The 27580-nt window shown below is 36.4% G+C and overlaps 3 protein-coding genes and 1 non-coding gene across 5 annotated transcripts in view; 2 read left to right on the top strand and 2 right to left on the bottom strand.

Annotated features, from left to right (window-relative positions):
• The first annotated feature begins 11685 nt into the window (after positions 1–11685).
• On the top strand, positions 11686–11799 carry LOC148782731 (U5 spliceosomal RNA). Its single transcript, XR_016053155.1, has one exon. It is a non-coding gene; the product is annotated as a U5 spliceosomal RNA (small nuclear RNA).
• A 4057-nt stretch (positions 11800–15856) lies between these two features.
• On the top strand, positions 15857–16833 carry LOC18448796 (uncharacterized). The gene is made up of 2 exons (XM_088862597.1): positions 15857–16164; positions 16265–16833. The coding sequence occupies exons 1-2, from the start codon at positions 15964–15966 to the stop codon at positions 16373–16375; spliced, it is 312 nt and encodes a 103-aa protein (XP_088718723.1). The 5' UTR covers positions 15857–15963; the 3' UTR covers positions 16376–16833.
• Positions 16834–18122: 1289 nt separating this feature from the next.
• LOC18448797 (Chaperone DnaJ-domain superfamily protein) lies at positions 18123–27208 on the bottom strand. 2 transcript variants are annotated; one of them, XM_088863283.1, is made up of 3 exons: positions 26850–27208; positions 19382–19488; positions 18123–18835 (listed from the first exon to the last, which is right to left on the bottom strand). In XM_088863283.1, the coding sequence occupies exons 1-3, from the start codon at positions 27105–27107 to the stop codon at positions 18787–18789; spliced, it is 414 nt and encodes a 137-aa protein (XP_088719409.1). In that variant the 5' UTR covers positions 27108–27208; the 3' UTR covers positions 18123–18786. The 2 variants fall into 2 exon arrangements, with proteins under 2 accessions (XP_088719409.1, XP_006858918.1); XM_006858856.4 differs by having other exon boundaries at positions 19420–19488; positions 26850–27184.
• LOC18448798 (uncharacterized) overlaps positions 27154–27580 on the bottom strand; it is a 30009-nt gene continuing 29582 nt past the window's right edge. The window contains exon 14 of the mRNA XM_020676469.2: positions 27154–27265. The gene's annotated coding sequence lies outside the window, so the exon portion shown is untranslated. The remainder of the gene's footprint in view (positions 27266–27580) is intronic.

Genomic DNA, 27580 nt, shown 5'->3' on the forward strand with positions numbered 1-27580 from the left:
TCCCAGTGGGTTTATTCAAAATATCCGCTAGATTGTTATCAGTATGAATTTTCTGCAATAAATTTTTTTTTCATCTTTTACTACATCACGAATAATGTGATACTAAACATCAATATGCTTCGTCTTGTCATGAAAGGTTGGATTCCTTGTTAGAAAAAATGCACTTTGGTTATCACAATGAAGCATAATACATTTTTGCACAACTCGAAACCTACTAAGTAACCTATTTAGCCAAATTTCTTCTTTAGATGCATAAGCAAGTGACATGTACTCAGCCTCTATAGAAGACAACACCACCACAGATTGCAACCTCGATAACCAACTAATTGCACCACCTCCCAAAGAAAATATATATCTGGTAGTGGACTTTCTTTTATCCAAGTCACCTGCAAAGTTACCATCGACATAATCAGTGACTTTCAAATCCGTTCCACTATAACATATACCAGCATGGCAAATTCCCTTCAAATATCCAAGGATCCATTTCACAGCGGTCTAATGATCATGGCTAGAATTTGCCATATATCTACTCACAACTCCCATTGCTTGTGCCATGTCAGGTCTGGTGCTAACCATAATAAACATGAGGCTCCCTACTGTAGATGAATATTGTACTCAAAACATCTGTGTTTTTCCGGTGTTAGGACATTGTTTCGAAGACAACTTCATATGCACAAGAAACAGGGTACTAACCGGTTTGGCATTCTGCATATTGAAGGATCGCATAACCGTCTCCACATAACTCTTTTGAGTTAATAATATTTTCACGTTCTTCCTGTCTCTAAATACACTCATCCCAAGAATTCAATTAACGGCTCCCAATTCTTTCATCTCAAATTCCCTAGCCAAATGAGCTTTAAGTGTTGCAATATTCTCCTGGTTTGGTCCTGCAACAATCATGTCATTGACATATAATAACAAGATAATAAAGCCTACATCCCCATATCCGTGGAAATAGGCACAATGGTCAGCTTCATATCTACGAAAATTCAAACTCAACATGAAAGATTCAAATCATTTGTACCAACACCTCAGCATCTGTTTCAACATGAACAATGATTTCTTGAGCTTACAAACCAAATTGTATTTACCTTCCTCAATAAAACCTTCAGGTTGGGTCATATAAATTTCTTCTTTTAAGTCACCATGCAAATATGTAGTTTCCGCATCTAATTGTTCCAACTCTAAATCAAGAACAGCAGTCATAGCTAAAACAACTCTAATAGTGGACATGCGCACAACAAGAGAAAAAAAAGTCATCAAAATCAATACCTGATTTCTGAGCATATCCTTTCACAACCAATCGAGCTCTATACATTTCAACAGTATCATCAGGACCTTTTTTCTTCTTGAAGACCTACATGCAACTAATTGCCTTTCGCTTATTTGGTAGTTCAATGAGGTCCTATGTTTTATTTTTTCGCAGGGCCCCCATCTCTTCTTCCATAGATTTTCTCCATTGGTTGGCTTCATCGATGTCACATGCCTCACGAAAAAAAATCGATTCACGCTCTTCTGTTAGGCAAGCATAAGACACGACATAATCGTTAAGCATCATAAGAGCATTTGTAGGTGTATCAGACCTTCTTAATTCAAGATCACCTAAATATTCTTCAAGCTCTTAGACAATTTCAAATTCTTGGTCCTGAACAACATCTCACTGGTTCTCGTAGGTGTATTCTACCTCAACAGTTTTTGCATCTAGCACATCTTTCTTCTTCTGCATGAAAGTTTTATTGAAAATAATATCTCGGCTAACTACAACCTTGTAGTCAATAGGATCCCATAATCTGTACCCCTTTGTACCATCAGCATAGCAAAAACAAATACACTTCTTGGATTTTTCATTCAACTTAGTTCTTTTCTCCTTTGGAATCAAAGAACATGCGTCACAGCCAAAAACACGAAGAAAAGAATAATCACCAGTTTTATCTGTCCAAATCTCTTCTAGCGTCTTGTAGTCAATAGCAGAACTGTAAACCTAATGATTAGGAAACAAGTTGTACGAATAGTTTTTTGCCCAAAAACATTGCTCTAACCTGGCAGCACTCAACATACACCTGACACACTCCATAATTGTACGATTCATTCTCTCAGCAACATCATTTTACTAAAGTGTTACAGGAACTGTCAAATGCTTAGCAATATCATGCCCACTACAAAAATTATTAAATTCACCAGAGCAAAATTTTCCCACATTATTAGTTCTTAGACATTTAATGCTCTTGTCTTTCTGACTTTCTATTAAAGTCCTAAATTTTTTAAAACAACTGAAGGCGTCTGATTTTTTTTTTCAGCATGTAAACCCACATTTTCTTGAAAATTCATCAATAAAAGTGGTAAAATATGCAGCTCCCCCTAAAGAAACAACAGATTATTCCCATGTGTCTGAATGTATCAATTCCAAAAAATCTTTACTTCTAACGGTGGATAAAGCAAAATGCAATTTGTTTTGCTTTTCAAACAAGCATGACTCACAACAATCTAAATTAAAAGATTTTAAACCAGGGAGAAGGTTTTTATCGAGAAGTACTTTGAGTCCACGCTCATTTATATAACCCAAACGTGTGTGTCACGTCATGTCAAGGTCCACCTCTACAATATCGGCCTCTCCCAAAATTGTTTCACTAAGAAGTCTGTACAAATTGATTGCTAACTCTCCTGTCACAATCATTAGTGTTCTTTTTGGAATGTTTAGACATTATTTTTCACCTGTAAACTTGCAACATTGATCATTAAATTTTCTTAAAAACAAGAGACTCCTTCTGAGACTCGGAACATATCTGACACCCCGGATAATGCATATGCCACCACTGAACATCTTGATTCTTACAACTCCAACTCTCACCATTTTACATGAGTCATTATTTTTCATGTAAACAATACCTCCATAACATGATTGGTACCTATAGAATCAATCCCTATGTGGAGTCCTATAAAAGATGCACCTAAATCAAGTAGCCAATATTGCAAAACTTCCTCCTTATCCATAGACAACTTTTCCATCTTCAGAAAAGTCAACATCTTCTACTAGATTTCCTTGAGAACTACTTGAACTAGGCTTTCTCATTAGAATCAGATTTAGGGGCTTCCTAGTTCCTTTTTTGTGTCTTCCAATCATTTCTCATATGACCTAAATTTCCATAGCTTCAATACTTTACTTCTTACTCCATCTTGATTTAGATGTTGACTGTTCTCTACTCATAGTTCTCTCTATTGATCTTCCCCATGCTACAAACATATTCCCAGAGGAATTCTGACCAAACTTTCACCTAGACTCCTCTATCAGAAGTGTTGAAACAACGAAATTAGATTAAATAGATTTTGCACCACTGATGTTCATAATTAATACATCCCAAGATTCTGACATTATATCCAGTTACATCAACTTGTTAATCAATGCATTAAAACTCATTTAAGTGCCCATGCAAAGATGCATCATCTCTTATCTTGAGATTATAATGTTTGCGACAAATAAAGATTTTATTAGGAAGAGACTTACCTTCATAAGTATTTTTCAGCCTATCACATAAATCTTTCGCGGACGTTTCTGATGAGACATTGAATAAAACAGACTCATCAAATGCCAAAAAAATGTCTGCCCTGGCCAATTCATCCTTCTCATCAAATTCTTCATCATCCACCTTTTTCGGTTTATTTTCTCGACCTTCTAAGCCACGACACAACCATCTTTCACCAACGTCACATGTATCTTTAATTTTCAGGATAAAAAGTCCAAACCATCAAATTTTAGAATTTCATATCTGGTTGAGCTTCCTCCGGTCATCTTCAAAGATCTGTGATCTACCACAAACCTAACAAGGATCTTAAACAACCCTAAGGCTCTGATGCCAATTGTAGAGGATAAAAACTAAGGTTTGGCAAAAATAAGTGAAATAAAAATAGTGCGGAAAAAATAAAAGAACAGAGACACCAAGATTTACGTGGATCGACAAGTTGCCTACATCCACGGGACAACAAAGTTCTCTTCCACTAATCAGAAAAACACCATGCAAGCATGGAGAATATGAGGGGTTACAATATCTCTCTCTCAAACCCTAAAACAAGATCTTTCTCTCTCTAGAATATCCACCCATGAACTAAAGAACTAACCATTAACTCTCTGGATTTTTCCTTACATAGTTCTTCAATCTATTCTCTCTCTCTATAAGACTTAACTTTACAGAGAGACCAAGAGACTCACGTGATCCATCATTAGTCTATTTCTAATTCCCATAGAGTTCCTGCATCTACTAGGATTAGAATAAGTCTTCCAATCATACCCACGTAAATATTTCTCCCCCAATCTTTGAGGAGTTTTATGTGCCCATCTCTCTTCCTATCTTATAGGAGTGAGAAAGCCTATCTCTCAAAAGAGATCATATGATATCCTTTCCCTTTTGTATTAGATCTCCTATATCTATGGGAATCTAATCCCACAAAATATGGTCACCGCACAAATAGGGAATATAATGAAGGATACACATCACTTCTGAGTCTCAATCTTAGATATTCATAAAATAAGAAACAACTTCCTATAATAATGGAAATTGGCTTCACGTATATCCAACATCTAACCCATACTCGGGCCAAAGGCATGGATACGAGTATGTGAAGGGCAAACTATGTCATCAAGTGCCCAGGCACGCGCGTGCGTATGCCCGTCGCATGGTTCGCGTGCTCCTCATATGTGTCATCACTCTAACATTTGTACTAAGAATAGAAGGCATGAGAATGTGTACACTTAAATACCACTTAATCTACACTCCCCTCTTTAATGTATGACTAGAAACCCACACCTTTCTCTGTCTACAAATTACAGCTTAGAAAAAATCACACAAAATCATATTGTTATTTAGAAATACACACAAGTATTTTTCAAAGCTAAAAATACTAACATTTTCCTCCACTATTTCAAAATAACAAGAAAGAATATAAAAAACACATTATTTGCATTCGATAAAGGTATCTTTCTTTTTGAATCTTCACTAAGAGTGTATATTACAAAGTCCATCAAGTACTATAGTCGCATGTAGCTTTGAACCAAGTTGTTTATCTAACAGGCCAGTAGTATAACTCACCCAATATTCAACTATGGTATCTTTTAGCTGCCAGAACATTTTGACCATTGTGCTTATATCCCAATTTTATAAGTGCTTTAGAGATGAGTCTCATCTCATAGGAAGCAGTTACACATCTATACTTATATGGGTGTGTCTATCAAGAGTGCCCTTGTATATAAAATGGTCCAACTTATGTATAATCCACAAACAACATTAAGAGTATAACTCAACCTACTAACATACAAGTTATCACTAGACTTATCCGCCATATGGATTTTCTAAGAATAGGTGCTTATAATATTTTGTCATCTAATGATCAAACTAATCATATGTACAATTTGTTTTTACCACATTAAACCTAGAATTTTGAGGTTAAAAAGACTAGGTTGGGTTCCGATTGTAGATGATTAGTCAATCGACTCTAGCCCCGTTCTTTTTACGTCTTACAAATGTTATTCCTTACAAGGCTTTTTGTCAAAGGATCAACCAAAATTTCTTTTGATTTTACATATTCTACATTAATCACTCTATCTCCAATTAATATTTTAATGAAGTTATGCCTTCTCTCAATATGTGTAGATTTTCCATTATATACATCGTTACAAGCTCTCACAATAGTAGCTTGATTATCGCAATATATTGTGATTGCAGATATGAGTTTTGGCCATATCGGAATTGTCATATAACAAGTTTTTTAGCCATTTTGCCTCTTTACTGGTAGGGTCTAAAGCAATAATTTGATACCCCATCGTAAAACGTGAAATACATATTTGTTTATTTGACCCCCATGATATCGCACCACCCACTAGCGTATAAATCCATCTGGATGTTGAAAGTGAATCTTAGATTTTTTTTGTTACAATTAGCATCAATATATCCTTCCTGCACGTTTGGATAACCTACATAGTGTATATCATAATTGATAGTTCCTTTCAAGTATATTAATACTTGAAATATAGCATCCAAATGCTCTCTACCTGGCCAACTTGTTTATCTACTAAGTTTTCCCACCACATATTCAATGTTAGGACCCGTGCTACTCATTGTATATATCAAACTACTAATTACCTTGGCATACTTAATTTGATATATACATCTCCCATCATTTTTCTTTAACTTAATATGAGGATATATAAGGGTGGAGACTGACTTATTATCAATATGTTTAAACTTACAGAGCATTTTCTCAACGCAATAAGATTGAGTTAAGATTTTTTTCTCACTATTTTGATAACAAGTATCACATCAACGTCTCTTAAGTTCTTCATATCAAAGTTAATTGTGAAGAATCTTTTAATTTCCTCTACAATTTCTAGATTAGTGCAAAAGATAAGCATGTTATCTACATATAGACATATCATAATACATAAAAAATTTATTTGCATATTATATACACATTTATCAGTCACATTTCCCTTAAAACAATTTGACACCAATATACTGTCAATTTTTTTATGTCACTGTTTAGGTGCTTACTAATTTACAAACTTTGTTTTCATGTCCTAGCATCACAAACTCTTTTTGAAATTGTTATTAGTACACTTGGTCATCCAACTTGTTGGACTAGGTGATTTGATTTGGTCCAGGCGGTCTAGTAGGGTCTGGCCTTGATATTTAGGCTTGTAACATTGGGTTAGAGCAAGACTATTATTGGGATCTATGATCGATCTCTAGTATTCATCAGTGATCCATGTGATGCACGAATATTAATTTGTTGTAGTCTAGGATATTTGTCTCTCAACCTAGAGATTGGGTTTCGAATCCTGGCTACGGAAGCCCTTTACATATCTTCATTGAACTTGTGAATGAAAACACCAGCCTAGGTTAAAAGCCTAGGTTAAGAAGGTAGGAACATTCCCACCAAGATTCATAGTTCGAAGTAGTTGTGGGCTCGTCTTGCTTAGCTAACCCCTCACTAGAAGAGGACTTATTTCCCTTCCATGACAAACTTGCCTTGACAAAAAGGGTTGAAGAGTGTCGACGAAGCAGAAAGATAGGGCGACGATCGATCACCTCTATTGAAAAGGTGTAATTCTGAGTATGGCGAAACTGGCGAAGCACCTTCTGAGGGAAATACCCCTATGTGAAGTGCTGCCCCGCCAGAATAAGACATGAATGCCCCATAGCAGGCAGCAATAGCGATATGTTTTCAAGACCCTTGATCACCCAATCAAATGACGAAAACTCGTCAAGAATCCTGCGATAATAATTAACATCCCCGGGCCGAGTGGTGTCGTTGACATATGCGAGTCCCAGAGCAGCAGATACAACTGTCGTTGATCAAGGAGGGCGAACAACAATGACGTGTTCGGAAGCCCAAATCTGCAGAAAGCAAGAGCCAAAAGCATCCCAAAAAGGTCACACAATAAAAGTCCAGAACCCCGGAATGATCTGGGGCAAATTGGTTTGGGCGACACTGGTAGTGTCGCCCAACTGAGACCCTCCCGGATCGAGCCGGGCTTTTTCCAAATAAATCTCTATTGCAAAAATATGAGTTCTAGAACCCAAAACCAGATAAAAAACTGAGTTCCAAGGGAAAAATAAAATAAAATTGTGTTAAAAAATATACCTACAAAATCAGGACACCGCCCTCAATAAATCAATCACCTCGCGTGACCCGGTCATGAAGACCCCGGTATATGCCCGCAAACACGATCGAAACAATGGTGTAACCAGCTCATTCCCAGAATGCATGGATTAAAGGAATCAGAGTTACGAATTGTCTTACTACCACTCGGAAAGGGAATAGAGCCCAACAGCACAAAGAGAAAAATATGGATCTGTTCAGCGACTCGAGATTACTTTTGATTTCGGACCAGCAACTCCATATCAACCCACTGACCATGTAAAGAATAAGCAGCCCTCAACAGTCGCGCACCCATGATAGAATGGTCGTCAATGGCAGTGAAGGGTTGACATGCAATCCCGGACAAGTTCAGGCCAGAAATCCTAACAACTTCCTCCAAAGTTGGCATTGTATCACCTGTAGGAAGAAAGAAATTGGTCGTCTGATAGTTGAACCTCTCAGCAAGAGCCTCAAGGAGTGGAAAGTTCACATAGCAAGAGGTCATGCTCAAAATGCCTATCATCGAAATTGTAGCCAGAAGGGTCATGAGCTCGGGTCACTGCCGAGCGAAACGAAACCAATCTCAGAACCAAGGTCCGACGATAGGGAAGCCATGGAAGCATCGGGAAATTTCACCAGACCAAAGGCCCTGAGAAATATGAGAGGGAAAACTTTAAGGGAAGTGCCTAACCCTAGGAAAAATAGGGGAGTCCTTCTCCTCTCTTCCGTCGTCAACTCGCTTGAGAGCCTACCCCTTGCCCACGGAGATCGCATTGTTCTTCTTAGGAGCCATGAAAGCCTAAGGATGGGTGCCATAAAAACTTGTAAAAACAAAGGGAAGATGATGAAAAAGGGAGAGGATGAAGGTGAGAGGAAGAAAATTGAGTTTGAAAGATGAGAGAAGAATGGGAGGGGGATGATTTTTATAAAAAAAGAAAAAGAAAAAAGAAACCTGACCCAAAACGCGTTCTATAGTTATCTACTTCGGCCAACAGCAGGTTTAGATAACCCTAAAAAAAGAAAAATAAAAAAAATAAAAAAAAATTTGATGGTCGGAGGTCTGGGCGATACGGGGCGTGTCGCCCAATTCCGTACTCAGACTTGGGCGACATCGCCCATGTCACCTACATATTTTTTTAAAAAAATTTCCAATAGAAACCAAAAATAAATAAATTTACCCATACATTTTTGCCAAAAGTTTTTTTTTTTCATTTTCCAACAAAACACTCTTAATAAAAAAATAAAAATAAAAAGATTTTTTTTAGGTGGGCGACACCAGTTGGGTCGCCCAAAGCTGGGCGACACCACCACTGCCACTCGGGCAACACGGCCAGTGTCGCCGAAAAAATTTTCCCCACTCAATTTTTGGGGACTTCCAAGGATCAAACATGTTTTGTCATGGATTTTTATGATTATTTTCAAACATTTTTATTAACTTTTAAAATAAAACGCTCCTAGGTGGCATGCGCCTAAACTGCCAACCAATTTCAAAAAAAAAAACAAAATTCAAAAAGGCAATGCTCCTCGGTGGCATGAGCCTAAACTGCCATCCCAATTTTCTAGAAAATTTCAAAAAAAAATAAAAAAAATAGAAACGCTCCGCGGTGGCATGAGCCTAAATTGCCAACCAAGCTTCCAAAATTTCAAAAAAAATGAAAAATAAAATAAAAAAGAGAGAACACTCCTCGGTGGCATGAGCTTAAACTGCCAACCAAAGTTCGATTCAGGGCACAACCACCATGTTTCAATGGAAAAACGTCAAACTCGTGTGGCGTTAAAGAGCCGAGATAGGAAAAACGTCAAACTCGTGTGACGTTAAAGAGTCAAGATAAGTAACGTCTAGTCCCGTATGAAGTAAAATGCCAGATGTGTTCAGGGCACAACCACCCTGTTCAATGTGTTTAGGGCACAACCACCCTGTTCAATATGTTTAGGGCACAACAACCATGTTCTAATGTCTAGCCTCGTATGACTCTAAGGGCCGGGTATATCCAGTTCAACGTCAAACTCGTGTAACGTAAGCTAGACGAGACAAGTAATGTCTAGCCCCGCATGACGTAAAATGTCGGGTGTGTTCAGGACACAACCACCACGTTCAATGTTGTTCAGGGCACAAGCACCATGTTCAATGTATTCAAGGCAGAACCACCTTGTTTATCCCCGTAGGATGTAAAAGGGTCAGGTGTATGGTCTATCACTCCATGACGCTAAACTGCTTAGAGGGCTTTGTGGTTGCATGAGTTAAAACTGCTAACCAACTTTGTTTTTCAAATATCTTTCTCTTTTCAAAATTTCCATTATATGTTTGTGATTTCAAAAACGTTAATTTCTTTGTTAAAATCGTAACTTGTCCCTGCTCTGGGTTCTATTTCAAATCTTCCCCTACTTTCAAAATTTCTCAAACATTTTCTAAAATGAAGGAGCTTGGACACGCGTATATGATGAATACCACGTTGCTGCCTCGTCTCTTTCTTCGGATTCAGCCAGACAAGTCTCTTCCTATAGAAGGCCTTTTCCTATAGATAGCCTTACGAAGCCCTAAGGAGATCAAAGAAAATGCCAAGGATAAAGATTTCAAACTACAAAACCCCTGAAGTTAACTGGCATGGCCAGAAAATCCAACTCGAGTTTCGAGCTTGTGTACCTCACCGATAATACTGAAAATCCTAGGAGGAAAAATGCCCTGGGTGAGTGAGTTTGGTGAGCACAATGACTTAGAAGGATAGTTGGTGTACCCGCTGACTACGTGACAACAGAACAAAATTTAAAATGCCTGCTTTATCTTTGACGTTCACCTACCCCTTGAAGGACAGGGAATGCCAGAGTGTCTACTTCTTTGCTATTCGCATGTCCCTCAAAGGACAGAGAGTGCCAAAGAGGGGCAATTGTAGACACCCCATTTTAAAACTAGCAAATGCTATGGTTTTTGAACCCTTGGGACCACATTATCTTAGTAAACCCAAAATTTATTGTTCACACAACCTATCTTGTGACCCGGAACAAGTCTGCCGGCCCGGAACCCTGCAGAACCTTGTTTTGACCAAGATTTTTGTAAACGCCTTGTTTTACCAAAAAAATCATTAAAAATAGTAAATAAATTCGTTTTGATCCAAATTTTCTCTGTAAGCTTCGTAAGAGGCTAAAAAAACATCCAAAGTGAAAAAAAGGAAATTTGGACAAGTTTTAAGTTAGGCGACACTAGCCGTGTCACCCAGCCTGGACTGGGCGACAATGGCAGTGTCGTCCAAGTCATTCCAGTAAATGTCATGTTTTACCAAAAAAATCATTAAAAATAGTAAAAAAATCCGTTTTGATTCAAATTTTTTCAAGTTGCTTCACAAGAGAATGGGGAATGTACTCAAAATAAAAAACAAAAATGAACTTTGACCAAGTTTGATCTTCATTGAACTTGAGAATGAAAACACCAGCCTAGGTTAACTTTCAAAGCTTGGGTTGATGGGATGGGATGGGATTCGGATTAAAAGTGAGACCCACCTAAAATAGAGACCAAAGATTCTCTCTCATGGCCACTCAGTTGCTCTCCCTCTCTCTTGGACCAGATCCCGAACCAAGTATGGGTAAAAAATTGGACCTAGTGGATCAGGTCCGGGTTTGGGTTTGGGTTTGGGTTTGGGTCCGATAATATTTTTCAGGTGCCAATATATGAAATATATTTAAATATATAGATATTTTTAAATTTTTGGGTAGGGTACAATTGGATCCGGGTTCTACACTATATTTCTGGGTCCAGGTCTGAATCTGAGTCCGGCACAACCCGATCCTACCCGACCCGTTGCCACCCCCAGCAGTTAAAGCAAAGAGACCAATTATTTCATACAAAGCGGGGAAAAAAAGAAAAATACATCCTAACAATTGAGAGTAGGAAACAATGGGCGAGTGGAATCATGTTTTGTATGAAATCCATCATATTGAATGGAAGTTGTGACTTTCTTTTTCTGGGTCCGTCTCATTTAATGCCACACCGATGAGGATGAGAGTTTGATGAGATAGGGAAGCTATAAATTAGGGCAAAGAAAAAGTAGAAAGGCACGACGGAGTCGTGTGGTGAGCACAAAGCGAACTATTCTTTCGCCTTTTACTAAAGAATACCGTGTGCTCACCACATTAAAGTGACATACGCCTGTTTTTGTCAGGGGCTCTCTTGTCTTGACCCCATTAATACAAAACCGAAAAAAATATTTTATTCTGATCCCTTTTCAAGAATTACAGTTACACAGCTGAAAATTATTGTCTTATTATTGTTGTATTTTTCTCCACCGTTCTTTTAACATCTATCATATGAGTACTTTTATCGGCAGTTAAAATTAATTATTGTTATGGTTATTGAAAAAGTTGATTTGAAATTAATAGATACATTATACATAAATCTATGCTAGTGTTCCAAGAATAAAAAAGCTCCTTGACCCCAAATGTAGGGCACATGCCCTTAACAATAGAGCGAGTTTAGAAGACTATATGATTTGTCAAAAAAAATAAAATAGGAAAGGATAAATTTTGAAATTATTATGTCTTAATTTCGTCACTTCGTTAAGTAATTATCTCATTACAAGTGGATTTAAATGCATGCAGCTTTTGATAATGAATGACGAGATTCAAAACAATTGAGAAAATGCATATAAATGAGTATAATTAACAGAAAACGAAAATGGGGTTGGGGTCGTGGTGGAATATCATTAGTGGCTCAACTAAGGTCTAGCCTTTTACTCTCATCTTCACTTAATTATCCAAAAAAATTAACAGAAAACAAAAATCCCAAAAATTGCATGTTAATTAATAATAACATATAATATTATCAATATGTCAATGACTATATCAATGTAAACCATTGATCAACTAAAAATTATAAACTAATGTTCCTAACTATGATGTTAATATTTAATTGATAATATGTGAAATAATTAATATATCAATAATTTTAATCATTAATATTGACAAGTTGGTATTATTAATTGATATTCCTAACTTTGATGTTAATCATTGATTAATATAAATTATGGGTAATATCATATAATATATGAAAGAAAAAATGTCTAAATAAGTCAACATTATTAATAATTAGTATTATCCATATGACTTAGTTATTATGGATAGAATTGATATAGTGAATGATTGAAGATAGTAATGAATTGGAAATGTTTTTAGGTAGCCCCAATGTCATACCAAATATTGTTTTATTTTTTACTTTTTTTCTATAAAATATGTTTGGATGAAATTTTGGGCATCCCATCATAAAAGTAGGCGAGCTTGGGAAAAATAAAAAAATAAATTTTTTCTGTAAAAATAAATTACCAAAATACCCCTATAAATTTTAGAAGTATTCTGGTAATTTTTATCACCAAAAATATTTTATTATTATTTTTATCTTATGTGCCACTGCCAGATCTATTCATGCCCCAAAATTTTCTTTCAAATGATCTATAAAATAAAAATTAAAACTAAAAAAATTTTAGCTGTCCAATCAAGATCTTACGGTTAAAAGCGAATTTGTGACATTGTGACTCAAGCATTTTAACCATATACTTAGATCTTATAGCTGAGACTAAAGGTCACATATACTATATATGTGGGTGGGGTCACATAAAAATCCTTCCCAATGATAATGTTGTACATAATTATGTTATTTATTACATATAAAATAGGCATTAAGTTTGAGATTTATCATATAAAAATAAATGTAACAATAACTAGCAATAATTATTAAATATGATAATTAATTGAAAAATTTAACGAAATACCTACAAGAGATTAATTATTTAACATTCTACCCATTTGTAACTATTTCAACTCCAGGTCATGTGTTATTTTGAAATTCAATCAAAAGATACATGCAACTCCAGGTCATGTGTTATTTTGAAATTCAATCAAAAGATACATGCAACGTGTGAATAATCTCTCATCGATAATTTGATAAATCTTCCTAATTTTAAACACTATCCTTTTTTACGATAATTTTAAAAATTTGAAGACATCATACCTTAACGTCCAAAAAAAAAAACGAAAAAAAAACAAAAGAAAATCACCTTTTACTTTTAAGTCCCATGAAAACCACCACTATCTATTCCAGTGTTGGGGCACTTGCCCGGGTTAACTCAGACTCGAGCAAGGTAGGGCAAGGCCAAGTTACCCCAAGTTATGTGAACAACTCGGGGTACATAAAAAAAATAAAAATAAAAAAATTGTAAAATTGTAAAAGACATAGGAATTTTTTTAATTCGTTTGCATATGATTAGATTGTTTTGGCAAAGATTTGTGAGTGTTTTTTCTTCCATAATCTCTATTTTTGTATTTTTAAAATATTCCTAACTACAAATCATTTTTTCTCATATCCATCTTTTGTGCTTTTTATTTTTAATTTTTAAGATTACTTTTGGCTTTATTTTACTTTTCCTACCATTATTTTATTTTTTATATACCTTTATTTTATTTTTTCTAGGGTTTTTCCCTATGCAAGATTTAGACGAGTCCTTTCACTCGCCTCAGTAAAAGACCGAGTACCTTGGTCGAGATGCGTTTCTAAACCTTGATATACTCTATTCATAAGAGAAAATAGTTATATAACCCTAGGTTCTATAATAAAGAGTGCAGTCACATCTCAAAATTCCGCGATAAAATACAATTTTAGTATTGAAATACCCGCAGCTTATCATTTAAAAAATTATGGACATTAAAAAATAAGTTTCAAACCTTACAAAATTTATATCTTGTAACACATTATTGGACAATTCATTTGCAAGTGTTTATAAATCTATCACATATGGACTATTTTTAAAACTGCAATTTCTTAACCAAATATAAAATATGTTTTCAGAAAATCACATCGTTTTTAACATGGGCTTACATTTTCCCACGGAGTTTTAGGGTCTGTTTGAACATACTAATTATCACTGATGATTCACTGTTTTAATAAAGCTAATTATAATAGCAATTTATTTGTCATTTGGTTGTATTTATCATAGAGATAAATTTGCATGTAGTTTTGTGTTTAGAAGAAGTTTATATAGAGCCGAGGCTCTAAACAATCAAATTAGAGCCCGCCTCAAAAATTTCACTAGAAGAGGTTGTTTTGATGCTCAAATATCCCCAAATTGATCATCTCAATATCAAGATAAGTGGATATGAGAAAAAAAATGGATTTCAAGTTTTGGAAATAGTGCATCTTGTAACGCATTTTTGGACCGTCAATTTTCAAGTTTTCATAGATCTACTCAATCTACATTCTTTTTTAATCGTTAAATTTTATAATTAAATATAAAAATATATTTTAAAGCTGTGATAAAAATTTTCAATATTGAAACTATATTTTTTGACACACTTTACATTTAGGGCCTCGGCTCTATACAAACCACACCTGTGAAAACATCACAGCATGGGCTTATATTTTCCGATGGAGTGTTACGGTCTGTTTGGACATACTCGTTGTCAGTGATAATTCACTGATTCAATAAAGTTAATCATGATAACAAGTTATCTGTCATTGGGTTGTCTTTATTATAAGTTATCTTAGATAAATTTACATATACTTTTTACATTTGAGCCAATCTTTTGAGATACTATTTTTATTTTTTACTTTACACAAAGTAATTTACTGGACATATATATACTTGGTCATAAATAGCTAAATTGGCTTAAAATCATTAAAAGTTTAAATATTTAAATAATATTATATATAACATAAAATACAATAAATAAATATAATAATGTGAGATTGGATAATACAAATGGTGCATTAAAGGGCGGCTTGGGTTTACGTTGGGCCGCCCGCAATGAAAGAAGTACGGGCCTTGGCATTTCTGATATTAAGTGTAAATTTAGAGCTATTTTTATTGCATGTCGTGACTGGGTCGGAGTGGAGGGGACGTGCGCTGAGAGTGGTTGCCAACCACGTTTGACTTTGTACACAAAACACGGACTTGAAACCCCCTCTCTCCACTCCCATTAATTCTCATTTCAAGTCCGCCTCCCCTTATTTCCAACTTGAGTCCACCCACCCTGTTGTTCTATAAGGCAAACAACCGATCTATAATCAACCCTGCCCTACTTCCAGAGGTCGTAGTTCCCGCATTAATCGTCGGAAAATCTCATTTCCGGCGGTTATTTCTCCGTAACTTCGCCATCTCCGGTGGGTTTTCGCCGGGAAACAAACACCTCCATTTCGCGGCGATCCTTCAATCCATTTTTGTTCATGTTTGCCAATTAGTTTTGTAGATGCCGGGAAACTACGACACCTCCATTTCGCGGCGATCCTTCAATCCATTTTTTTTCATTTTTGGCAATTAGTTTTGCAGGGAGGACGACAGGCCCAAGGTCTTAAAAATGTGTCCTTTGAGGCTTATGCTCGTCTTCCTCTCTGCTACATTGGCTGGATATTTCGCCTGGAGATCGATTAGGTCGAAATCTGACGATGATTCCGGTGATCTTGTTGTTAATGACTTGCCTGAAAACAAAGTTGCCTGCTCCACAAAGGTGGCGTTTTTCTTGGAAATTTTCAATGGGGAATTTGATGGGTTCTTTAGAGTTTCATTGTTTTAGGGTTTCTGATCTTCTTAATGGAGATTAGCTGGAAAGATTTCTGATCTTGTTTTTTCTGTTGCCATTTTTTCCCCTGGTTTTGCAGGTGGCTTCATCTTTGGGTAATGGCTTTTGGACCTTAGTGGACATGGCCAGCGGAAGGTATTTGTGGCGAAATCTGAGGGTTAAAGAGGAGCCCAAACCAAAGGAGTGCTGATTAACCCTTCTCTCTCTTAAAATAGGGGTTTTTTGGTTCTTTACACGAGCCGTGTTTGTTCGCATTGTAATTACATGAGAATGTATTGTAAGTGTGCGATTTTATACGATGTCGGAATTTCGCCATTTTCCGGTTGCTTGGTTCTTCTAAGCGTTCATGAGATGATCGGAATCATCGATTTACTGGTCGCCGGAATTCGGGAAAGTGAGATTTACGGACCCGTGTTGGCCGCGGCTTTGCGTGAATGAGTGGTAATCAAAGCAAAAGCGTGGAGACAGCACAGATCACCCTTTCAATTTTTATCAACACAATTACGGTGGGTGGACACGTCAAAATGTCTTCAAAATTTTAGTAAATGTTTCTTTTATCAGTTTAGTTGTAGGTTTTTGGACAGTGTGGATTGTACAAGTGCAATGTCCAATCTTCCATCACCCGAATATACTCACTGTATTCTCGCCTCTCCTGTGATGTGTCGTTGTGCTCTCATAGTTTTATGCGGCCGCCCTAAGACCTTAGATCTAGCGGGATTTAGTTTATTTAAAGGGAAAAGTTTACATAAGGTTGCAACCTTAAAATGAATCACATGAGCATCTCAAAAATCTATAGGAAATGTTGATTTAATGATGAAAAAACCCTATTATCAATCATCTCATCGAGATTTATGAATATGAAAAAAAAAAGAGTTTTTGAATCTGGGAAATAGTCTATTTTCGAGATTTTCATATATTTATAAATCTATTCGATTATAACTATTTTTGGATATTAAAATTTTCTAATTAGTCTGAAAATATATTTTAAAATAATATTAAGAATTTTTTACAATAAAATTACATGTTATGATAGAATATTAAGGTGTGCTGCAATTGGATTGTTAAGGTTGCAACCTTATAGAAACCACACCACCCTTGTTTAAAATCTAAGCTTTATGAAAACAAAGTCTTCTTAGGAAAGCTTTGGCCATCGGATAGCTTCAAGAATTTCCAATACGGACTACAAAATTTGAATATTAAAAAATGGGTGTAGTTTGTATAGAGCCTAGGCTCTAAATAATCAAATTAGAGCCTATATTCAAACAATATCGAAAAATGTGGTTTCAATATTGGAAATCTTTGTGATAGCCTAAAAATATATTTTCATACTTATTTATAAAGTTTAAAGCATAGTGTACATCGATAGTTCTATGAAATCTTGAAAATTGAAGGTCCAAAAATACGTTACAAAATACATTATTTTTCAAAATTTGAAATCCATGCACCTTGATGTCAAGATGATCAATTTGAAGATATTTGGGCACTAAAACAACCTCTTTTAGTGAAATTTTTATGAGGTAAGTTCAAATTTGATTGATTAGAGCCTCAGCTCTATGTTACACTTTTAGCATTTATTTTAGGGTGAAATAAATAATTTAGATAAACATGCCACAATATACACTATTTTTAGTATTTAAAATTTAAATTTCTTTAATCCAACCATAACCGTTAAGGAGGAGATGATCGATTTTAAAAATTTTTGAGGTAGCCCTTTACTTATTTTGATAGGCTGCAGCCCTATCAAAACAATTTACCTACTATTATTGCAACAAATTTGCCTCACTCTATGCCGGGTGCCGGGGCGTATTGAGCCGGATTAGTCTCATCAAGTTTTTCGCAACTCAAGATAATATTTATTGACTGCTGAGAGAGAGAGAGAGCGCCCATGTTGAGCAAGCCGATATAAAACAAATGGACGTGAGGGCAACAAATAGAAATTAGAACCCAACAATTCTCCGATGCATAAACAAAACAGGAAGATATATACAGAAACACTTAAAAACGAACCTACCATTCATCATTAAATACCTTCAGCCTTTAAATCATCCTGCAACCTAATTGACATATACAACAATGTAAGTATTGCACCTCTAGGCAATGGTGCAAACCTTGCAAGATCGACCCCAACCCACATCGCCACCACCACCAATGCCACAAAGCTACTACTACATTTTCCACAAAGCCAACTCGCAAAAGAAAGGCAAATAGCCAACAGAACCCCACCTCTCCCCCCCATAAACCAAGCAATCACATAACCCAGCTTATAACCACTGTCAAGCCGCCTATCAAGCATCGCATTCACCCCACTTAAACTGAGTGCAACCTTAACCCCAAGTGTTTGAACAATGAGGAGGGTGAAGAATGTGAACCTCAAAACCTCAACAAATGAGCCTCTCTCTTGACTTGAGGCCGACGTTTCTTCCTCGTCTTCATCTGAAGAGGAAGAGTAATCTAATTCCACTTGACTAAACCATTGCCTTTGCTTGCGCCTCCGTCGTTGCTCCGACCTTGTGTATACGTGCACCCTTTCATAGGGGTTGATCTGCTCCGGTGAATCCCAATTCCTCCGAGTACTTCTTCTTCTCTCTTCCTGAATTCTTCTTACTCTTTTTTTGTCATATTCTGTACGTGTTGTTTTGTTGGATAATACCTGGTGGAGGTTCACAAAGTAAGACATTTGTTTTTCTTTTAAAGTTGATAAAGTGACAAATCTTGTTGAAATTTCTTGGCAAGGTAATAATTTGGGAGATTTAGGCCTTGAATTTTTCTAAGAAGATTATTGACAAAATTGTGGAAAAACAAGAAGAAAATGAAGAGATTTTATAATTAAAAAAAAAATTTTAAAATATACACGAACTTCTATTAGTCCATTTTAAATCTATTAACGAACCCCAAATAGTTGAGAAAAGGCTATGATGATGATGATGATGAAGTCCAATTTAAATCTATGTTTATAAATGTACCATATATTCAAGTGTGCACTATATTGAGTTTAAGTATGAGATTGTATTTTTCTAAAAACATGCTGGAAAAAAGAAATAAGTCTAGTGAACTGACGGTACTTTCAAGATATCGCAAACGGTACTTCCAAGATATCGCAAATAAAATGGAAATAGTAGTCACCATTAATCTTGGAGAAGGAAAGCATCATGGAAATACTCAAACACCCTTAAAATAAGAAAGAAATGCATAATACCAAAGTGATTCTATGAGATTTGATTTATATTGAAGAACCTCATATGCTAGATGAATGCTCTTGAACACATCACCAGCTCGGAACTCCTTGCTAACATCAGGATGATACTGCACAACCAAAAAATGAATACGACAAAATTAAGATTCAGTAATACTACTTCAATTTCACAAAGGCATACAAAATTCTGAGACAGCAATATTGTAAAGAGACAGTAGCAGAACAGCAAAGTTGGACTATAAGTACTTATTGATAAACTAAAACCAGTGTTTTAAAACCCAGATCGCTAGGGTGAACCGGCCATCTGGGAAACATATCTGTATCGGCGATCTGACCAATGGGAATTGATCAATAAAAATTGAAAAAAATAAAAAAAATACTAAAAAACTACATTTCATGGGAACCGTGTGATCCAAATCGCCCACTTCCCTGAGGGAACCGTTTGGCAACTAGTCCGATTCCTAGTTCCGACCAAGACTATATCAGTTCCCACCAACTCCCGATCTGGATTAGCTGATGCCACTATGGATCGAGTTTTTTCAAACACTGATTAAAGCATTGCCATTTGAAAGCACAAAACCCCAGCAACTGCAAAATCGTAAGATTCAACCCAAATTACAAGGCATCAGCCTGAAAGCTACTATAGTAATACCTCAAATACAACACTGTAATTAAAGTTTTTCCTCTATTTGGAAAGTCAGTAATGCCCAAAGTTGAAATGCATAAGTGAGAAATTCATGACAGAACTGGAGAAATTTAAGACGGGCCCAGATTGATGAATAAAGGATCACCAACCCAACTACTAACCCTCACAAAAGTACATGAGAACGACAATTCTAAAATTGTTTTAATGATTGTTGATTGCACACTTGAATCTTCTATGCAAACTCAAAGTTACGAACAATGAATCTCTAACTAAGAAAATCCACATAATTAAACCAGTGCAACGAGCCTCAAGTGGGCCGGAAATTAAAGCATGGCCACTCTAGTGATGTGTTCTGGTGAAGTTGTGGCCCATATTCAAGTCCAGATTGGAAGATATGATCCTGTCCTTGCCTAATATAACAGTAGTCAGTGATGAAAGAAAAGAGGTATCCCCTAAGAATGCAATTGTCATTAATGAAAGGGATCAAGAGCGAGCATTACTTTTAAGGGGTTAGAGTCATTTAGGATTAAACTTATAAAAGGGACCTCAATGAAAGGAAGATGGATGATTTGGTTGAGTTGGGTATGAACAATGTTGTGTTAGAAAGGGATACAGAGAGGTATGGTGGTATTGCAACGGAAGGTTGTATATTCTCATTCAATTTATATTTTAAGCTTTACACTCTAATGCGGGTGCTTCATTTCCATATTCCAAAATACTTGACAATTTGAACAATTTGAATTAATCTGGTGGGGATGACTTCCAACTACTTGACACCTTTAGTTGCATATATCCCTTGTTGATTGCATGATTGATTCAATTTTATTCTACTTTTTCCTGATATATAATGGAAGTTACTCATCAAAAAAGAGACGCCAAGTTGGTGCATCTCATTGTTATGCACTGTGATTTGGATTGAGAAGCACAAGGAAGCACTCCAAATGTGATTCTGGCATCTTGCCTAACATCTAATATTCGGTACAGATGTAGAGCAGGAATCAAAGAGGTGCACCTTGAAACGTCATTACTACTTTCCCTTTAAAAGTCCCAAAGTGATAGCTAATATGGAGTAGGGGAGAAATTAAGAAGTTCCTTAATAGGGGGTCAGCTACTACTAAGAGGCTTTCTCAAAAAGGTTCCCATCAAATGGGTGTTTTCTATGAGATGTCAGATCAGTTTTCTTCCGAAAAACTCTCACCAATATCCATTATGGATAGGAGTGATTTTATCGTTGTTTCTATGTAATTCACAAGTTTACCAAAACTTTCAAAACGCCAACATTTCTCAATAGTCTTCCTAGATGACCTCAAAGTTAAAAAGTGAGGGTCCTAGGTGGGTCCCATGCAATGCGGGGCCTACACCTCATTGGAAATAGCTCAAGATAGGTATAACAACTTAAAGTGTCATAAGAAGCATGTTGCCTCTCAGGCCCTATGTATATCTTACTCAAATAAACTTGAGAAACATCAACACATACCACTACACTGAAACCGATCGAGAAAAGAATACAATACCAATTCGAAACATCCAAAATATCCTTGAGCTTAAGTATATCCTTGAGCTAAAGTAACATGCAAACAGAGAACTCAGATTCTAGTGGCAGAGCAACCATTTAAACCTTCCTCTGGGATGCACATTGAAGGAAGATTCATGCCAAATATTTTCTTCATGCATATTTCAATTCATTTAAGATGATTTTGATACCAAAACAAAGCTCCAACTCCGATAGATCAACAACTTCAAAGAAACGTGCATCAAACAGATGAATTCTTACTCAGTTCTAAGAATCAGTAGGCATTAAATTCTTTCTTTATGCAGCAAGAAATAGAACCACCATCCTCAGAAATTGAAACTGCTGCTACTAGAGTGTCTCCCCTGATCAGGAACCTCAGAGCAGGAGCAGATGACAGTTGAAGCTCAGTCATGCCATAATCAATGTTTGGTCTTTGTCCAAATAGAGGTTTGGCATTTCATAGGCAACATGTCGAATTTATATATGCATGTAGGTATGTGTTATATTTGGATGAAGAAATAACAATTCCAAGAGACATGAAGAAATACATATATAAAGTTACACAACATACACCCATGTAAACATAAACATAAGTGCACACACACACACATAAGAATGCATGCACAACACACCTGCATATACCTATATATGAGGGTGCATGTGGGGTGTACATATCCATACAGATCTATATTTAATAATGAAAGCTAAGACATATTTAATGAGATATACACAAACACTAGCTATGATACTCCATTATATGTAAAACAAATCAATATATATCAATATATAGGTGAATCTTATATACCATATGTAGTAGGCAACTATATCCTGTAAACATGTAAATAAGCAAGACACGACGAATGCCACATTACAATGTATAAAAGGAGTATACACTATACTTTCATAAAATGCAGTGTTATCAAAATCGACTGGATTACTGAACAAACAATATAGTGTCCAATACAATCTGACTCGGCTGCATAGACTGTCAACTAAGAAATGTAGTTCAACAATATGAAAATAAAAAATATAAATAAAGAAAACAATATATCATTTCCTAACAATTATTTGAGCACCGAATTAGTGAACTACTGATGATGTTTGTAAAAGACAAATTTGATAAATAATCTATTAAATTTTTAGTTTAAATACTTAGAGATTAAATCTAATTACCAAGTAAGCATTGTTTTTTAAGAAAAACTAAGTTAAGCATTAATAATCAACTAAAATAAAAAATTTCGTTCTAATCTATTTCTCCAGTACTGTTAGATCTCATCACTAATTAGACTTGCATAATTATGAACCATCCATCCATCCATATTGTTTGCATGCCACTTAGACAGCCGCTAAATAAAAGTCAAAAGGTAAAAGAGAACATTAAGAATGCCCCATCCATCCCATCCTGTCTAAGCTGCTCATTCCAGTCAAAGTCTGAGTCCCCTTCATCACATTTATCATCACCATCATCCTCACCAACACCATCACATAATGTAGGATGACGATCTTGTGTCCATTTTAACTTATCCATTCCAAAGTTGACTAAATTTCTACTTTCCTTTTACGGGTTAGCTGTCTGAATTATATCTCCTTAATGCATGCAACAACTTTTCATCATCATATCCTAGCATGCAACAGCTTTGCATCATCCAATGCTTGAATGAAATCTTTGTTTCAATAAGTTCCTTAACAGAAACCAAATTTTTCATTGACATCGAAGTTTCGAGTCCTCAACTCTCAAGAGCCACCATTACTTATCTACGACCCTTTCTCTTTCTACATCAATATTTTATCACAACTCAAACACAAGCCTTTTGATCTAAAATGATGGAACATCATACAGGCCTACTTCTTAGAAATAAGATCAAAAGGACAAGGAAGAATTGTATGGACGTGTCTAGGCTATACTAGGTTTTTTGGCCAAACTACTTGACACTCAAGACATGTACTAGACACGACACCCGTGTCCATGTCCATGTAACACTGATAAGATGTTCTTGACTACCTATCAGAAAAGAGACACAAATGTCATCACCGTCGTCAAAGCCTTTTCCCAACTAATTGGAGTCAACTATATGAATCGTGCTCCGCCATTTTGCTCTATTAAGGGTCAGTCAATAAGTCCCCATATCGTTTCTCAGTACTTCAAACCATGTCATTTTGGGCCTACCCCTTGCCATTTTGAGCCTTCCACTTGAACTAACTTGCACCTCCTAACAGCTGTTGTATTGGGTTTGCGTCACACATGGCTAGCCCACCTAAGTCTACTATCTCTCATCTTATCGCATATTGGTGCCACAACTAAATTTTTCCGAATGTATTCATTTTGAATTCTATGCTTCTTGTTTTGCCACTCATCCATCTCAACATCCTCATCTCTGATACACTCATTCTATAGGTATATTGTTTTTGGACCACCCAATGTTTCGCCCCATAGAGCAAACCTGATCTCATAACTGTCCTATAGAACTTGCCCTTCAGCTTCATTGGTATGTCACCCAGCTCTAATTCTATGTGCGATGTCTTCCTCGATCTCTCTATTTTCTTGGATTATCAACCCAAGATATCATGGAACTGTTTAGTCACTATTCATCATCCATGTACTTAAAAACTTTTAATTGTCCTCCATATAATGTGTCGTACGAAGTGGCCCATTCATTAATGATTGCATTGATGGAATTCTTACATAACACAATCAGTCGTTTGACCACAAGCAACCACATCTTAGAAATTAAATGTAAATTAACCAAACCAATGTCTCTATTTATTTCAATTAATCAATACCTGACAGACAGTACCAAATTAGAATATTAAAAAAAGACCTGCCTTTTCAAAATCTAGTTTTCTACTTGATCAATCCACATCCAGATTTAGCTTAAGCCATGATCTAAAGGTCTCTGCTAAAACCTTTTCAACAATGTTCTAACACATCCATCCTTTGGTTTCATGAAGTAGTCTTTCATATCCAAGGCCATTGGATGCTACCAAATCAAGTAAAGACAATGAAACACAGGATGAAAAGCAACCTTGTAAATCCATCACCTAGTAAACACATCAGCATGTTAGGTAACCTATTGAGAGATGTCAGTTTTCACACTAGGTTGTGCCCCAAAAATGGTTGGTAAAGTAAAACACAACCAAGCAATCCTTCTCATCTAGCTTCTACACAATTTCAAATGCTCTCCCACAATAAAGACATTTATATTATGTCTTTGCCATCTTCAACAAACATGAGCCAAGTAGGTTCTTTGCTTGATCCCCTAGAAGAGAAGAAATAACCCACCTCAAATAACGAAGCATTTTTCTTTCTTTGAGTTAATGATGAAGCAGTTTTCAGTAAAGAAGTCTCAACCCAACCCCTAGAAGTGCACAATCTAAAAAACACAATGAGATGAGCTGAATCATCTTCAGCAAAACATCTCCATGCTAAAGAAATACTCCAACTGAAAACAGGGCCTATAAAATAGGACACAAGGTCTACTGTTCACCTTGTTCACATATACATCTTCTATCTCGTCCCCAAAGAGAGGGTTTCTCCATCACACTTTTGGAGGATTAAACCAATTTTCCATAGAAAATGAAATCTTATAAATCTGGCATTTTTCAGGTAAATCAACATTAAAAGAAAACAAAAACAAGGAAGAAGAAGGACCTGTCCAATAACGTGCCAACAAGTCAAGCCAGATCACAAGCTCGCTCGGCTGGCTGGTAGTGAGCCAAACTTGGACAATCTTTTCCAGCTCAAAAGCCAAGCCAAGCGGAGCTGGAGGGTTCATTTATTATTCAAGCCTTGCTTGAGCCGAGGCAAGCTTGGTTTGCTCTTGTTTACTAAACTATATATTCTAATAATATATATTAATGCGACATTAATACATGTGAATTTTCAAAACACTTGGAGCCAAAAAGTATGGCTTATGCGTGGCTTGTTTATAGATTGCCCTGGCTTGCTTTTGGCTTGACTTGGGTCAGTTGTGGGCTTGTTTATGGCTTCACTTGGCTGCTTGTATGTTGTCTTAAGAAAGCCATGCTGAAGCTTACCTCCCCATAATCACACCAAGCTCAAGCTGGGTGGTTCAAACTCGAGTCAATCTCAAGCTCATCCTCCAATCATGCAAGTAAGCTTAAGAATGTCCAAACTTGGCTCAGTTAGGCTCGTTGATGCAGAAAAAATGGGTCATTCAACCAAACAAATCAATTCAGGGAATGCAACTAGTTGAACCAATCAGACAACTCGCCAAATTTCAAGTGTTATCTAATACCGTTAAATTTGGGACAGCTGGTGGCAACATACCCAATAATAAGAAATTGTAAAGGAATTCAACCTTGCATCAAAAATAACATCACCTTTCAACCAGCCAGACGAAGTTTTCTCAGGATCCCCAGCCATGATCAAGTTTCAAACCACCATGGGATGGAATGTGTTAAGAAACCAAAGGCTTGAACATTAGAGGCAAGTACCTAATCACAATTGCCTGCAAGTCCACTTGCTTAGACCCATTCGATCAAACAACAGCAAGATAAGTTAGCACTTCCAAAGTATTTTTGCCTGTATCCCATCCAAGGTATTTTTGCTTGTATCCCCTCCATAAACTGGTGCAACTTAGTGAAAACACCCAAAGGCCACCATGAGACTAAAGAAACTTGAAGACTTTACTTCAACTACCATGTTCTAAGAAATCTTACTAATTTTCTTTTCAACCCTACAAAAAGATGGGAATTATACAAAGAGCCAAGAGGAAACCCTTCTGGTTCCACTTCATCCAAGTCTAGAACACCGAAAAGTTACAAATAAAGCACTCAGTAAGCATGCCAATGAATCCGGATCAGACCATCCCCATGGAGTTGGAAGGTCGGTATCCCATTTCCCTCCCATATCTTTGAGCGAACAGAAACAATAAAATCAAAGGGAAAAATGAAAACAGTGTTGCCATTCCAACTCCCAGAGAATGAACTCACTCAGATGCTCACTATGTAACATTGTTTTTAATGTCAAAAGATTGCAATACCATATCACCTACGAACAATCTAGACTTCCACTAGCTATTATAAAAAAACCAAATTTGTCTTGAAAACAAAAATATGCATAACCCACAACAGAGATTCACATATCTCCAGCAGAGCCCATCCAAAAAGGCAGAGAGAGAGAGAGAGAGAGAGAGAGAGATTTTAAACGGAGGATGAAAGCAAATAAGGAGGAGCAAAGGAACGCAAAATAAACAGGAAAAGGGCATCAAAGAGACGAAATCAACAACCCTAAAAAAAATGAGGAAGAGAAAAAAGAAGAAACAAATGGAAAATGTGGGGAGAGAGGTGACCTTGAGAGCGAGAAAGCGAAATGCACGTTTGATATCAGCAGAAGAAGCATTTGAGGAGAGGCCGAGGACTGAGTAGTGGTCCTGCTCTTGAGAGGAGTTGGTAGTGGATCTGGTAGTGAACAAGGACGAAGCTCTTCTCCTGTTGCACAAGAGACCTCTTCCTCCTCTTCTCTCAAACCACAAAGCATCAATGGAAGATAGGGACGAGGACGAGGAAGGTGGGGGTGCAGCTTTTCCGCTCACAAGATATGCCTGCATTTCCCCAAGCAAGAGAGGCACCCCTCTCTCTTCCCGTTTAGGAGATTATGAATGACATATGCACACGCACGCGACTCTCTCTCCCTCTCAAGCCTCAGCATACTGGATTTTGTCTGCTGCCAAAATATATACTACTTCCGCGGGACTACATTGTTACTCTGTAAAACCCCAACCGTAATTAATTTGAGGACCTCAAACTTTCCGGATCTAACCTATTCATGGATTAACCTCAAATTTTATCATATTTGCACTTGAACAAATAATGTCTTGAAGACCGCTTAATTTTTATTTAGATGATGAGATCTAAATGTTAGAAAACTCAACTTTCAAATTCTTTTAAAAATAATCATCTCAGTAATTCTTAACGCGCATCCCAAAATTTAATATTTGACAGTCTTCTAAGGAGTACAAGTAATTTGTGCTCATGATATACTGTGGCCATGACATTATAGGTTCCGTTTTTTTTTCTTTTT

This window comes from Amborella trichopoda, chromosome 3, assembly GCF_054954075.1.
Source record: "Amborella trichopoda isolate Santa Cruz 75 chromosome 3, AtrichopodaSantaCruz75HAP2 v2.0, whole genome shotgun sequence".
NCBI classification, from domain to species: domain Eukaryota; kingdom Viridiplantae; phylum Streptophyta; class Magnoliopsida; order Amborellales; family Amborellaceae; genus Amborella; species Amborella trichopoda.

Bases quoted from the DNA above. Each gene is read 5' to 3' on its own strand.
- LOC18448797 (XM_006858856.4), bottom strand. From the start codon at position 27,107: ATGCAGGCATATCTTGTGAGCGGAAAAGCTGCACCCCCACCTTCCTCG. The intron at 19,489-26,849 runs GTCACCTCTCTC...TTGGTTGTGCAG, and splicing joins TTCGCTTTCTCGCTCTCAAG to TATCATCCTGATGTTAGCAA. The intron at 18,836-19,419 runs GTTCTTCAATAT...AACCTCCACCAG, and splicing joins GCATTCATCTAGCATATGAG to GTATTATCCAACAAAACAAC.
- LOC18448796 (XM_088862597.1), top strand. From the start codon at position 15,964: ATGTGTCCTTTGAGGCTTATGCTCGTCTTCCTCTCTGCTACATTGGCT. The intron at 16,165-16,264 runs GTTTCATTGTTT...CTGGTTTTGCAG, and splicing joins AATTTGATGGGTTCTTTAGA to GTGGCTTCATCTTTGGGTAA.